Raw genomic sequence first — 16302 nt, forward strand, 5'->3', positions numbered from 1 at the left:
GTGGAAGAGGGGCTCATAAACATATCTAAATAGTACCTGAAATTTCTGGAAATTGTTAGCAAAATACAAAATTCTTAGATTTTAGTGATGGTAGACATATATGATCTGAACCTTGTTGCCATTTCATACCAAATGTTATTGAACTAATTCAGGAATTGTGTAAGAACTAACAAAATATCTGCACGCGTTAAATAAATTGTGGTATGAAATAACAAGTGTCATATCTTTTTTTGTTACATGCTTTTTAGTTTCCAAAAAAAGTAGTATTCACATAAACTTTATGATAAAATCCGAAAGTTGTTTACATTTGGGTGATTTAACTTTACGTTGTAACCTTATTTAAGCAAAATGACATAAGTTGATTGTTGATGTTCATTCCCTGATGCATAAGTAAACAGTTGGTCGTGGACTTTTATATTGTCTAATTGTTTTAATAATCTTGAGACTTGATAGAAATCATTAATCACTTGTCTATGGTGTTCTTTGATTTGTTTTCAGGGATGAATATTACCAGCGAAAGATGGAAGAACAGATGAAGGAACTGGAGGACCTGAAGACAGAGAAGACGAGACTGCTCACCATACAGTCACAACTGCAGTCACTGCATGATAGGTTCTCACAGGTGGGATTATAGGCAGAAATCGTATTGGCTTTTCATTTGAGATTTTTGGCTGTATAATAATGTGTTAAATATATATAAAGAGATTTGTTGTGAGCCTATTATCAATTGTGTTGTTGTTTTTACATGTTATTCATGTACAAATTAACCTGATTCTGACTATAATTGCTAGGAAAATTAATTTATAAAATGGAACTGTGATGGAACAACATGTGAATGTTTGCTGTTCAATGTATCAGTACGGTATTTTATCAATCACATTTTCCAAAAGAACTGTTAGTATGGATAGTAACGATGTTAAAATGGTGTGTTCTTTGGGGCTGTAAGATATATATGAGCCTTGCTCCGGGAAAATCAGAGTTAATGCATCTGCTTAAAGTGCGGTACTTATCTGGGGCCACACTTTGCCTAACCTGGATGTTTAAAAGTAGTTATGTCCTTTTCAAAATACTTTAAAAACAGAAATTGTCATCCCTTGTTGGTGTGTTCAAACTGCATAAGCTAATCTGGGAAGACACTTTCCACACACACATTTAGTCATATTTTCCCAGAGCTAATACAATATCTTTTACAAGCATGTGTGTGGATTCTGGATGTGTGTATTGAACAAAGCAGGCTGAAGAGGAGGGTGAGAAGCAAGGCTCCGAATCTGGCGATGAAGTTAGGGCCAAGTCCCAGACCAGCGAGCAGTCCACAGGTCAGCAGCCCCTCACGTCAGGCCCCACCAGCCAGCATAACTCGGGCGGACCCAGTGTCACATGTATGTACTGGAGGGGAAAAATTTATCAGTCTGCTTGTATTGACAAGTTAAATCTTTGAAAGACGAGTGAATTAAAAAAAAAATCTGATGTTAAAACATGTATTTTCTGACCAGTTATAGACTCTTCTTGATTGTATTATATTTTTTTACCAGTGTCCGACAAATCCATTGCCCGGAGCCCGGGGGCTACCGAAATTTTTCATCGGGCTACTGAAATTTTCCAGCTGACGCCCGCCGGGCTACTATAAATCTATAAGAGCGGTAGCCCGGTTTATTGACAAACATACGTAGAATAAACACGCTGACCATGTGTTTGTACACTGTGTATTGCTTATAATCCGATAACAAAGTGCAATCAATTATCTAATCAGTCACCGATCACTTGCGGTAATGTCTTAAACAGTAACAGTGTATTTTAATCATCCAATCAGAATCAACATTTGTCGTCTGCTAATAATATAATGAGAGCCGGTTTGATAGTTGGCGCACATGATGCAACATCATTTCGCAGTTTGGAATTCTTTGTTAACCGCAACAATGAGTAATAGCGACAACGTTTTTGATGTCATTAAATATCCAAGGACGCCAAACATTAAATAAATCAAAACAATAGCGGATTCTTCAAAACGGTAACGAAACCGAAAATGAATATTAATGACAACTTTGAGAACGCGGTTAACACATGCTAATTAGTTTGCATGTCAATTAATAATTGGATTAATCGACTGTTAATCAATAATCCCATATATGCCCAATTTATATTTTTAAAACCAAATTATGGGTATAGTATAGACGATAAGAGTCATAAACACAAACGTTTGAAATTTTCTAAAATGTCAAATGAATTTCGGCATATGGTTCTATTTAAAGATATGATGAAATAAGCTCCCAATCAGGACCGTTGTATTGCAAAATGCGTAAATAAACTGCCACGGTTTGCACGCGTTGTGTACAGCTATTTTAGGTTACAAAATTCTACATTTAAGAAATGAATTTCTTTGTCCTGATAAAAAGCGCGCGAAAATTGGCGTGGGTGTATTTATTTGTAAATAAAAATTTCGTAGCGTGTACAGCATTGAGATCATTTAATTTCCATTAAAAGTTTCGTTGTGAATTTCAACTAAAGTACCGGGGTATCTCGCGAATTATTTGGCATTGACATTTTCTCTTAATAAAATATCATGTAAACACGCTGTATTGTTACCGTAAAGCTGTATCAGTTCCTTTATTATTGAAACAGTTATTGTATTGTATACTGACTGCACACAAGTGTCGTACGGATGCAATACGTAAATTCGGACAGTACTTAAAGTCGGACACAAGTAAATAAATGATTTAATACTCTTGATTTCTTGAAACTCGGTATTTGTTGTTAAAAAGGGCAATTGCATTGATTAACACCATACGAGTCAATCGTATTGATCATCTAAACGCTTTATTTACGTTTGCGACTTAACGTGCTGTCCGAATTTAAGTACACATACATGTGCACATACATGTAATATCTACATGTAGTATATGATTTTCTTTGGTACATTTAAATTTAAGTACAAGGTGCCTGTACTGTAACATTAATTTACGATATTGACTGTGTACATCAGACTACTTGCTGTTTTATGTATATGTATGTATGCATACATATTATGTATATGTAAATGAAGAAATAAAATAAAGATGAAAACCTGCCTCTTATCATTTTGTAGGAAAATTTTATGGGCTACCAAATATTTTTATTGGTAGCCCAGTGGGCTACCTGAAAAATAAGAAATTTGTCGGACACTGTTTTACACTTTTTTTTCACATACTTTAATTTTCTGTATAATCCAACATTCATAACTGAATCCAGTTTTGTCCAGATTTAAGTGCCTTCATTGTACATCACATTCACACTTGAAAGACTCATTTTCACATATATGGCTCAATGAATTCCTCTTTCAGTTTCCTCCAACGAGGAGGTGTATTACAAGATGCGAAATCAGCGAATGTTGCGTGAGGAGCTGCGAGAGAAGAAGAAACAGCTCGAGTCCATCATGAAGAAGGACCGCAACAAGAAGCAGTATTATAAGAACCAGGACAACCAGAGTGACACTGTCTCCTACAGCACAGAACTGTTTGGGTATGTTGTGCAGCATGTAAGCATGTGGTTGATGTGGAGTTATGGGATCTTTGAATTTTGTTATGTAGACTTTTTGTAATAATATGTTTTTCTTGGCTGTCAAAACTGGTATAATATTGTACTGTTGTCTCTCAAGTGCGTGTGAAATCGTGTTTTGCATTAGAAATGTGAAATCACTAGCGAGAAAGTGATGTCAAACTGTTAAGCCCTTGCGATTACAATTTTAAAGGCTTCTTGATAAATTTTCTCCAGTCTAAGATCATGGTATTTATGTTGAGTCAACACACATCTTGGCTCTAGAGTCAGGAAATTAAAACTAAAAAATAACTAAATGAAAATCACATTGTATAGTGGAAACAAGTGTGTGTGTCTCACTCTATCATTACCATATGAAATACGTTCTATGCAGTGCCAGTGCCAGTGTTGACCAGACCATGGCTACATGGGGTGGCTCTACAGTGGACAACATGGAGAGCATCACAGAGGATGGGGCAGTCCAGGATAATGATGAGGATGAGGATGAAGATGATGGTACGGGACTTTAGATTTAATCTTGACATTGATCTTTATTTGATTAGCCTATTTTGTTTCAAAGCAATCATATTTATCATTGACACAGTATTATTTAATTTATTTAATGCATGAAATGGTAGCATAGAATTCTGTGAGTTTTTGTTCCTGATTGCCTGCTTTTTTTGTGTTATTGCAAAGTTTTTGTTGTTGTGAAAGTTTGTTTTAATTCAGTTTCGTTTCAAACTAGAAGTGTCACGAAAAATGTGCATAGTAGACGGACGATCAGGCCTTTTCCACCCATTCCTGTAGGGCCGAATTTCGGCCCCATGCCCAATCCAACATTGAAGTTTTTTCCTTATATCAGAATAAAATGTCCCAATTGGAACCTTGTAAGAAAAAAAACGACAAAATTTTATGAAAGCTATAAAGAGCTCTTTTCATTTATCTTTTGTTAGTTGAAAAAGCTAAAATTCGTAAAATGCACAAAAAATGCTCAAATTTAAGTGCCTGGTTGACCATTAAAATAGCCATAAAATGGCCAAAAATTCAGGAAATCAAGTGCTCAATTTTAAATTTTACGGGGGAGCATGCCCCCGGACCCCCCTAGAAGGCCTGTTGGTTTTACATTTTGGCCTGTTGGCTCAAAAGTTATTGAGAACCCTGTCAGGGACGACCTTTTTCCCTTAAACTGGATTTTGTAAAGAATGCACATCCTTTAAACAAAATAAACAAAAATAAAAATGGAAAAGCGTCGTCACAGATAAGTGCCGACTGCAAAGGCTAATCTTGGACAACACTTTACGGACATGAATTAAGCCCCTTTCCTCAGAGCAAGGCTCTATCTATTGTTTGAGTGTTGACTTTCAGCTTACCCAGTTGATGGCATTCTACAAGTAGAGGAGGAGGAAGAGCAGAACCAGTCAGACAATGAAACCTACACAATAGATGACGACGTCAGAGAGAGGAGGAAAGCCAGGTCTATGGCCAAGGGAGACAACCCGGATGATTCACCAAAAAAGGGAGCTAAGCGCAGTTTCCCTCGGTCAGGACGACAGACACAAGGCGGCACTGGGCCAAAAGAGGCTTGGACAAAGCCCACTGACTTTAATAAGTGGTCAAGGAATGGGAGGAAATCTAGGCAAGAGGTCTGTGTAATAACTATGTATAATAATAGTAGTATAAGTATAATAACTTGTATGATTAGTGCTTCCCCTTGTATGTACGCTGGGTTCATGATCAAGGACATTTTTACTAAGTGTAGGAATATTGTACCTGCCAAATAACGGTCGAATGTATGAGCTATTGCATTGAAACCTCTTAATTGTATTAAGATCTTACATGTAGGAAAAATAGAAATGTAAAAAATAATTTGTTTTTGGATGTATGTTTTGAATAATTGAGTAATTGAAAGAAAAAAAAAACAGATTGTGCTACTCACAAGTACTTACATGTATTAACCCATGTATGCCTAGCACCTAGAAAAAAGGCCTTGGCAAACAGCGTAGATCAGATGAGACGCCGCATGCTGCAGCGTCTCATCAGGGTCTGCGCTGTTTGCTTAAAGGAATTTCTTTAAGAAATATTCTAAATATAGAAATTAAAGGAATTTCTGTAAGAAATATTCTAAATATAGAAATAAATATACTAGACATCCCTAATTTTGGAAAAAAGGCCTTGGCAAACAGCGTAGACCAGATGAGACGCCGCATGCTGCAGCGTCTCATCAGGGTCTGCGCTGTTTGCTTAAAGGAATTTCTTTAAGAAATATTCTAAATATAGAAATTAAAGGATTTTCTGTAAGAAATATTCTAAATATAGAAATAAATATACTAGACATCCCTAATTTTGGAAATAAATTGATCCAATTTTGAAGGATGTGAGAGTCCACTAGGCATAAATGGGTTAATAACTACCAATACTGGCATGTAAAGTTCCTCTTCCTAATCCCACAGAACTACCGATCAGCAGAGGACATTGTACAGGATAGTGAAGAGAATCCCAAGACCAAGTCTGCCATTGAGGACCTACAGAGGAAACTAGAGGAGACCTCCAAGCTGTGTCAGAGTCTCCTAGCTGAGCAGCAGGGCACAGGGCAGCTTGCCAGGCAGCAGGCTGCAGGTGGGTACACCGCTGGGCTTACAGGTACACTCAGACGGCTGTCCAGCTTCTACCTGTGAAATGTAGTTAATTTGGTAGTGCTCAACATTGTATTTAAGTACCTAGGATGTGCAGTATGCAGTGTATTTACTAATAATAACGTTTCTAGCAAAGTTTAGTAGCAGAGATGATTAATGATACTGTGTTTTTGTAAAACGTTGAAATGAAATTGACATTATAAAAGCCATATTTCTAGAACACTGTGTTTGTAAGTTCTTTGAACAAACACACCATTATAATTTGTGTTATTACAGAAGATCATGGAAAATCTATGTTCAGATTGTGTGCTGTTTACCCATTAGTATTATTCCGTTGAGGACTATTGTTGCTGTGTGTGCAGGTTTTGGCAGTCATGGCCAGATGTTGGACCTTCAGCAGCAACTGCAGCAGCAGCAGCTGATGATGAGCCTCAACCAGTGCTATCAGCAGATCTCCATGCAGCAGCTTGAGATGCAGAATATGCAGCGCCAGATACAGGTACATGGAGAACAAATGAGTCGCATTCTGAGAAAAATGGTCTTAAGGCATGTGCTTAAAGTGTCGTCCCAGATTTGTCTGTGCAGTCGGCACATGCTATTTAGGAAAGAAACTGGATTTTGGTTACAAGAGAATGACTCTATGAAAAATTAAATACAAGTGGAAATGTATTCTCTGGTAAATCTGTGCAGACTGTGGGACGACACTTTACGCACATGCATATCTTCCCAGAACACTGCTCAAATGATTATTGAAGTTGCATGTTGTTTGTGTTCATACTTGTAGTTTTATTTGTTCAGTTTGTTTGTTGTATGTATAATTATGTAGGTGCTGTGACTATGATTTGTACTGTGAATTTGGTGTCCTTGCTGTAAAGTTGTATGAAATATTCTTACTTAGAAAATGAAATAATTGAACACGGGGATGTTGATCAGTATCATCTGAAGACAAGTATAAACAATCATGAATGCAACTATATGTAGAAATGGTTGAGTGTTTCAGAAACACAGGTTTTTCTACATATTGCTGTTTGATTGGTATATATAAAATATGGTATAAAATTATTTCTTACATTTGTCCATGTGGATGAAAATATTATTGCTTATATAAACTTGGAGGACCGTATTTAGTTGTTCAGTATCTACATAAACTGTTAACCTTCCAACAGGCCCTGTTGTACCAACAAGCTGACACCTCGGACAGCCATGAGGGAGTTTTCTCCAGCAATGTGAGGGCTCGCTCTCTCAGCTCCCTGTACAGCCCCATGCTGCCCCGCCAGTCTCCCAACATCCTGCTGCCCCTTGACCCCTTCCAGGCTAATCCTTCATTCATGGGAATGTCCTCACCTTTTGGTAGTCGTCTACTGCGGAGAGCTGGGGATACTGAACAGGTACTGTCTACATTAAGGTTTGTTTCTTCTCTTAGGTTTGTTTCTTCTCTTACTGTCTACATTTAGTTTTTTATGCCCCAGAAGGAGGGCATATAGTGATCGGACTGTCCGTCTGTCTGTCTGTCTTTCCGCTTTCTGTCACACTTTGCATTTAGGTTTCGTATTTAGGTTTCAAAAAATGCTCATAACTTCTATGTCGCTTCAGATAGCAACTTGATATTTGGCATGCATGTGTATCTCATGGAGCTGCACATTTTGAGTGATGAAAGGTCAAGGTCATCCTTCAAGGTCAAAGGTCAAATATATGGCTTCAAAGCGGCGCAGAAGGGGGCATTGTGTTTCTGACAAACACATCTCTTGTTTCTTCTATGTTTTTTGTTGTGGAAAGTGTTGACTGGTTTCTATATGTTTTCTTACAACATGATCCTTTTTACAAACGATAAATGTATTTAAAAAAAATGGAAACAAAATTTAGCACAGCTATTTGTCACATGTGTGGTGCTTGTTGTCCACTGGCAGCGTGCAGAGGTCAGTGAAGGTGTGGACAAGCAGACTCGCACTTCCAGACCCTCCAGGACGGACTCCTACTCACTGAAAACCAAGAGGAAGTCACAGTCTCAAAGCCCTGTGCAGCCTGTACAAATACAGGTATAGCAGTGGGTTTAAAATATAGAGTGATTCTATTTGAGCTGCACTCTGTGAAAAGGAGGTTTAATGCATGTGCGTTAAGTTTTGTCCCTGATTAGCCTGTGCAGTCGGCACAGGCTAATCAGGGACGATACTTTCCGCTCTTATGATATTTTTCGTTTCAAGAAAGTCTCTTCTTAGCAAAAATCCAGTTTAGGCGGAACATGTCGTCCCTGATTAGCCTGTGCGGGACTGCACAGGCTAATCTGGGACGACACTTTACGCACATGCATTAAACCCCCTTTTCACAGACCACGGCCCATTTATATTTGAATGAAACTTATTCTTTTTGTTAGTTTGAAATTCTTTATTATCTGTTGTTTTGTTGTCATGCAAGTGAGCTAAAGTCAGATTAAGATTAATAGATTTCGAAAATGGCTTTGCCAAATGTTTAGTATTTTTCTAAAAAGCTTAACATATTTATTTGTATAAAATGTATAGTTACTTTATACACAATACCATGTTGATACCTCAAAGTACACTTTGTTTGTGCAAAGCGTTTTGTCAAGTATATTTTTATGTCCCCCACCACTATAGTGGGGGACATATTGTGTTTGCCCTGTCTGTTGGTTTGTTTGTGTGTGTGTTTGTTTGTTTGTCCCAACTTTAACATTTGCAATAAATTTTGCAATATTAAAGATAACAACTTGATATTTGGCATGCATGTGTATCTCATGGAGCTGCACAATTTAAGTGGTGAAAGGTCAAGGTCATCCTTCAAGGTCAAAGGTCAAATATATACTTTCAAAGCGGCCCAAAAGGGGACATAGTGTTTCTGACAAACACATATCTTGTTTATTCCTACATTTGGCTTTTAAATATTTTCGTATTTTTATGTAGCTTTTACAAATTAGATGATAAGCATTGAAATACCATTTTCTTTCATAAGGACTGCTATTTTTCAGAATGCATTGACCATTAATTATTTTCTGGTGGACAGGGATTTTAAGTTGTTATCTACTGGTATATGAAATTTTAAACGAGGTTTTCATGTTTTAAGAAGTTGAAATAACCGGTTATTAGATATGGGTATGATGGGCAGATGGCTTCAAACAGGCGGTTTCCATTTAATATCTCTAGTTTGCATTTTCCAATCTTATGAAACTTTGAATAAAGCAAAGCTTGCATGGAGAATTAGCTTGGGTTTGTTTCGAGTGTTTCGAGTCGAGGTCTTTGTTACAAACAGTAAACATCGAATAATCGTAGCTTGGATGGAGTTATTGCACTGAAATTGAGTGTGTAGGTTGTTTATATGTTTTTCATCCATGCAGTCTGATCAGAGATTTTTCCGCCATGTTTTCAGACTCGAAGCAGGGGCTCTATGACAGAGCTGTATGCAGAACAGGTGGAAGAGGAAGAGGAGGAAACAGCTAACCGGTTCTCACCAGACAGACAGAAGTTTGAAGACTACTTGGCACAGAAAAAGAGGTGCACAATTCTTCTTTAAATCAGTTAAACATGTCAAAGTTTAGTTGATTAACATTCGGCTATTATAATCTCTAAAAAGTATTATCTATAAAGAAAATTGTACCTGATATTGTTTTTCTGTTCCCTGGCTCTATCCTTGCATATGCTCCTGATTTCTACATAAGGTGGTTATGTTTTATTTATAACATTTACACTCGTTGAAGTTTAATGTCTGTTTAATTAAATTTCAGAGAGTTTTTGGAGAGAAATAAACTACAAGATCGATCACAAAAGCAGACACCGGACAAAGGTATTGTGTTTTCTTGTGCCATTTAATTGGTTTCCCACTATTTTGTTAGCTTGAATTTTAAGCTTATCATGACTTGGGTTGACATACACATGTTGTTTTTTGACCACACTCTTTATCAGATATGTGGCAATATAGAACATGCGGATTTAACTCTGTCCAAGGTCAACTTGTTTTATTGTTTACCTTCATAGCTGCAAAATGCTGGAATGGTTTTCATATAACTTCTCGCATTTTCCCTATGACTTCAAAATGTGTCTACCTTCCCAACACATGCTTGTTTGTCAAAGATTAAGGTTTTAAGTCAATACAGATTGTCTGTCAATTGTCAAGGTCACAATTAGAAAATTTATCTTTCACATCAAAGCAGTTTGTGAAATATTAATCACCTTTATCAAAAGCTACTGATTTGTTGAAATGGTCATCAGTTAAGAGTAAAACTGTTCTAGCTGATACAGAAACGTTGAGCATGTACCAGTTTCATCATTAATTTTAATGTCATAAATACTGACCTGTTATCGTATGCTTATACTTTCCAAGGGGAAATAACTCATCCGGAATTTTAACTGGGAATCCGCCACCTCAATACCGTAATACAGGCCAGGTTAAACATAGTGCAATGCAACCTAGCCAAAAATCGGTAACCAACCCTCAATATTCTTTCCGGATCAACCAGGTGTATACGTGTCTTACGGCTCTGAATTAAAATATTGTTTTTCACTTGGTTGATTGGGGTTTTGAATAGATAAATTGTGTTATTTATCTTTTTATTTCTCATTCGGATTAATTTGTGTGGATTTAATGGATTTTGTTTCATTTGTAAAAGGTAAGCCATGCTTGTTTTTATCGAACAATGGTTTATTTCTACCATGCTGGGTGTTTTCAGGCGCGAACGACCACGTGCAAAACGTGCTCTTCTAATACATTGCTAGAACGTGCAAAGCATGTTCTTCTAATGTGTTACGAGATCGTGCAAAGCGTGTTCTTCTATTGACAGATTGTTTATCATTTGCCATTGTGTGCAATAATGATTTTAACGTTCCGTATGACAATCTAATTGATCGTCATTTTATTTTTCATCTGTTTTGAATTAAACTTTTGTTTAATTTATGATCTACGGCAGTATTATTATAATTTTCATTATGGTCAAATAATGATTTTATGTGCCGTATGATAATCTGGTCTGTGACCAGTTTATGGTTGAATATGCTTTGCTCTTGTTTTTCATATATTCGACTACATGATGGTCGCAGAAACAAGAGTGGATAAATACCCGGTGACTTCGCAGATCATGGATGATAGTTGCAGTATCAGTCACCGGGTATCGGGCACGATCGCGACCGTACTATGCTAAGTCTCTTAGACAGTCGGTCAACATCAGACCATATGGCGACACCCGTCAGCCGGTCTTTGCCCGATGGCATTGGTCAAGGACATCGACCAATGCCGGACCATTTGGCATCCGCCATACGGTCATTATCCGGTGACAACACTGGTCATGATATGACCGGTACGTCACCGGGGACGTTGATCACGGACCATTGATCGACGTCTGACCGGCCGGTCCGGTCACCGGTCATGTCACCGGTCCGGTCCGGTCATTGATCACCGGTCCGGTCCGGTCACCGGTCCGGTCCGGTCACCGGTCATGTCACCGGTCCGGTCCGGTCACCGGTCCAGTCCGGTCACCGGTCCGGTCCGGTCACCGGTCCGGTCATTGATCACCGGTCCGGTCCGGTCACCGGTCCGGTCCGGTCACCGGTCATGTCACCGGTCCGGTCACCGGTCATGTCACCGGTCCGGTCCGGTCACCGGTCCGGTCCGGTCACCGGTCCGGTCATTGATCACCGGTCCGGTCCGGTCACCGGTCATGTCACCGGTCCGGTCACCGGTCATGTCACCGGTCCGGTCACCGGTCATGTCACCGGTCCGGTCCGGTCACCGGTCCGGTCATTGATCACCGCTCCGGTCACCGGTCAACAGTCATCAGTTAGGCCTGCCACCGATAACACCAGTCACCGGTCAAGAAGAAGAACTCGGTCTTCTTCATTGAATTATTCTCCTATTCTTCGTTGAATACATCGTCTTCATCAAGGATTAGACATCGGACACGCTCTTCTTCGTCGAGCAGTTCTCATCGTCGCGGCTCTCGTAAGCGATCACGTCGTCACTCACGGAGACGTTATTCTAGAAGATCTCGGTCTCATCGCAGCCGATCCACATCTCGGCCGATCCAGATCTCGACATCGCAGGAAACGAGGACGTCGTCAACCTTCACGTAGACATCAGCGGACTGCATTGAGCACCACTGGATATTTATCGAACATACCTCTCCTTCATTGAGCAGTTCTCGGCGTTGATACGCTCGTAAGCGATCATGTCAATGCTCACGGAGACAATATTGTAGAAGACAATATTTCCAGCGTAGCCGAACAATATTTCGGCATCGAAGTTATATGGATGTCGCCACTTCTCACGTAGGCGTTAATGAACCTACTGGTCATATCGACGTTCTCCATTTTATTCCTTTAGGAATATCATGTCTCCATTCCACGTGTGATGGTTCTTCTTATGGCATCCACACATGTTGCAGTCACCGAGCCGTAGTTGTATACGAACACTAGTTCGTTTAACATTCAGGCTTCGGGATAAGCTGTTCTTTTCTCCACTACGACTACAAGGACACTTATGCCTATTAATACTGATAATCTACCGTTGTTTTCCGGTTAACATTATCAGATGACTTCGTGGATGGTCATTCTTCTGCACCAGATATTTCCATTCTGACGCAGTTATATTATACCGGTCCCGATCACCGGACATCGGTCACCATTCATCGGTCATATCACCGATCACTGATCACCGGTCAGAATAAGTGATGTCTCATCGCCATCGGATTGGATTTTTTTGGCATGATCTTCTTTTCCGAGCAGTGCTTGACATTGATAACAGACCATTTGGATTCCACCATTTTTTCGGTCTTTAACTGGTAACGTCACCGGTCATATTATGACTGGTCCGTTCACCGGGCTACAGTTACCGGTCATTGACCGGTCCGGTTCGGTCACCACTTACCAATTACCGGTATTCCACTGTGTTTTCATCGGTCAATTTTTAGTATCACGGGTATCGTCTACATTACATAGTTGTATACCCCTGGCTATGATTGTATTGAATACTATATTTTATGGATTCAACAATCTACATGACTTTTTGTGTTTTTCAATACTGATTTTCTACTGGCGACGGTCACCAAATCATGCTATATCTGTTATTTGTACTTCTATCTCAACCGGCTACATGCAGACTACTGGTCTTGCAGATAGATCGGCTGAAGTGGGCTCGGAGATTAGCATTGAGGTCGAACATTACTATTTGACCTCTATTAATTTATGTTCGAGACCCGAAGGATGAATTGTTTTAACCGCCTTTACCTGTCGGCTACAGACTTTGCAGTCAGTGTCACGGAACAGTTGGGACACATTAATGACGCTAGCAGGATTAGCAAGACGACATTTGTATCGACTTCTGCTTTTCTATTGCTCCTACGGCAGTGCATATTTTCAAGCTACTGGAATCAACAAGAGTTCTGATACATAGGATTGCCTATCAGATTGACCGCATAGCGGCTACAGTCTTGTAGATGGCTTAGGACCTATTGAACTCAGATCTTAGATCCTAGGATCTGGAGGGACCTCATCTTAAAGTTATTCTTCTATTACACTTCTGGCCATAACAGGCCGTCTTCCTATAACTGGTCGTATTCCTTTCGGAATTCGTCCAGGTTAGAAGTCTTGAAGTAAATGGATTAATCAAGTCAGAATTTAAGACTTCCATGCATTCTACCGGCAAGCGTGGACCCGCTTAAGGTTACCCCTAGGGTTTTCACCTTTTTCTGCCATCACACCTCCGATTCCGGAGGTACCACTATCAATCATATTTCCGTACTTCGCAAATCGATGACTTCGCGACCTGTATTATCCAGGATTTTAAAGGCGCCTGTTATTGGTTCAAGAAGAGGCTATATTCTGTAGATAGGTCATTAACTTATAAGTGTTAAACACTGTCCTATTCTACCAATTTTCAAGTGTGTTTGGAGTGGGAAAGTTCGGCTTGCCGTGGTTTCTTTGCCCACCCATCCTTGACAAATGGTTCCGGTCACCGGTCGGTATTTACCGGTCCGGTCACCGGTCCTTCTGCTGAGACGTCTTTTCTTACGTCCGTTTCAGCTTTATTTTTAAGATAATTGTATTAATCTCGGGATTATTTAATGACACAGATTTCCATCTTTTTGTCATTATTTACCACTATTCAGTGGTGTCTAGACTAGAAGATTATCTTGGCAAGAATATAGTTTATTCTACCACAACCTTCCTTACATCTTATACAGATGTGAGCAGATAAGGTTATGGACGATCACATAGAACAACGTATCTTGATTTTCTCAATTATGTGGTATCCTAACGAATATCACCTGCACATATACATCTTGAAAAGCAAAAATTCTTTTTAGCTGTTTTTCATTTACAACACATTTTCACGATTCCTTTGTGATGGTTTCAACTATCACACATCGGTCGTGGTTTACTTACAGACACGGAGGTGATCATATTATCACTCCTTGTAACTGGAAATCAGGAACTTATTCGTTCTTTGCAAGAACAACAAATTTTCTCTATCGTCTTTCTCATACCAGTTCGTCTCAACGCCCTGTTGGACCTTTTGTCCTGCAGTTCTTTCTTTCGAATTATTTTTCCGTTGGGTTCAATAATGTAATCGCGCATGCGCGCCAGTGAAGTTGCAGACGAGTTGCATGGTGTACATAGTATATCAAAGAATGTTGTTTATCATCAAACGCTAGTTATTAGCGTTATGCGATCGTATATCGCAGTGTATACCGGTATGCTGAACAACGTCAACAATGCAGTTCACAGAAATCGATCCAGCAGGGTGTGCGATTGTTATACATTCGTCCATTGACATAAACTGGAATATCTTGCCTTCTTGGTGAGTTTTTGAGTTTTTGCCATAATTTCATGAAATATACGTAATGAACCATGGGATTATGGTTCTATGACCTTTTAAGTCTCCTGTACAATTATTTTCAGGAAACTTCTTCACAGGTCAAATATCATATCTCACTGAGACATATTTTTACTGATCCAAACATGTGCCACTTCATGTCTGGCCATTAATAACTTTTAGTTATCTCTACAGAAGAACGTTTTTCTGTTAGAGTTTCAATCCTTGTTACTTGTGCAAGGATAATTCCATCAGAACTGTATAAAGGTTCTATGGAAATTCATTTTTTTTTACTGGGTAATTGAGAGCATAGTTATTACCTTAATCACTCTGCTAGATACATAGAGGTTTTTCTCATCTTTTTCTTGATGATAAGAAATTTGTTCTTTTCTTCATCAAAGGATAGAGATTATGCTCTCGTATACCTTGTTTTGTGTAAGTCATCGCAACTCTGTGCTGTCTTACCTATTTTGGAACTGATCCAAACTATGGAACGTCAACACTATGTTTTTCGTTCCTTTACCTTCTTAAGCGGTTTTGACTTGTGTAACATGTTGGGATGCTTAATGAGCTCCCTATGAACCTTTTTCATCAGGCTTATTAACAGTTCCAATATAATTTTAAGACGGTTTTCCTTCTTATTATGGCTTTTACCATACGGAGAAGTGAAATTCATGCTTTTTCTGTTGAATACGACCAATTCCAGTTGGATCTATTGTCGTTTTCACTTTGTTGTGTCAGCCAGGATTCCTTGCTTAATATCAAGTCCTCTATATGGCTTCTACCTTCAAGTTTCCAAGTTTTCTTAAACTGGTAGTCATGAAGATGAGGATAAACTTCTTTGGGCAATCAGGGCTTTGAAGTTCTATCTCAGCAGTGTTAGTCAGAAGTCCATTCGAGGTTCTCAAAGACACTCTTCATTTCCCCCAAAAAAGGGGGGGGGAGATGTGTCTGCGGCTTCTATTTCTCGGGGTTAGACCTCGACTAAGGAAAGTTAATCTTATCCTATCTAAGGATTCATTCCTTTTTAGGATCTGACCGCATGAATTAAGAGCTCTGTCTGTTTTGTGGGCATATATTAATCACACCCCACTTTTTGACGTGCTCTAAGCTGTTTACTGGAGGAATCCGACCACCTTGTCATCTTTTTATCTTCGTTTTCTGAAGTGCCAACAATACAATTTGTATACGTTTGGGCTTGTTGTGGTTTCACTAACGGTAGTGTCTTCTTTACGACATAGACATATTACTCTGTCCGAGAAGTCATAATTAATACCGTTTTAACGAAGATTACTTGATATCATTAGCTGATAACCCTGTTTATGGGTTCTACTGTGTTGGGAAAATA

The 16302-nt window shown here is 39.1% G+C and overlaps 1 protein-coding gene across 1 annotated transcript in view; it reads left to right on the plus strand.

Moving 5' to 3' along the window:
* LOC127879893 (pericentriolar material 1 protein-like) overlaps nt 1-16302 on the plus strand; it is a 77145-nt gene that overhangs the window by 42867 nt on the left and 17976 nt on the right. The window contains exons 19-29 of the mRNA XM_052426975.1: nt 499-622; nt 1232-1379; nt 3318-3495; nt 3905-4026; nt 4876-5153; nt 5961-6126; nt 6506-6642; nt 7310-7531; nt 8051-8179; nt 9522-9646; nt 9877-9935. Of these exons, the coding sequence (XP_052282935.1) occupies nt 499-622; nt 1232-1379; nt 3318-3495; nt 3905-4026; nt 4876-5153; nt 5961-6126; nt 6506-6642; nt 7310-7531; nt 8051-8179; nt 9522-9646; nt 9877-9935 (1688 nt within the window). The remainder of the gene's footprint in view (nt 1-498; nt 623-1231; nt 1380-3317; nt 3496-3904; nt 4027-4875; nt 5154-5960; nt 6127-6505; nt 6643-7309; nt 7532-8050; nt 8180-9521; nt 9647-9876; nt 9936-16302) is intronic.

This window comes from Dreissena polymorpha, chromosome 4, assembly GCF_020536995.1.
Source record: "Dreissena polymorpha isolate Duluth1 chromosome 4, UMN_Dpol_1.0, whole genome shotgun sequence".
Taxonomy (NCBI): Eukaryota; Metazoa; Mollusca; class Bivalvia; order Myida; family Dreissenidae; genus Dreissena; species Dreissena polymorpha.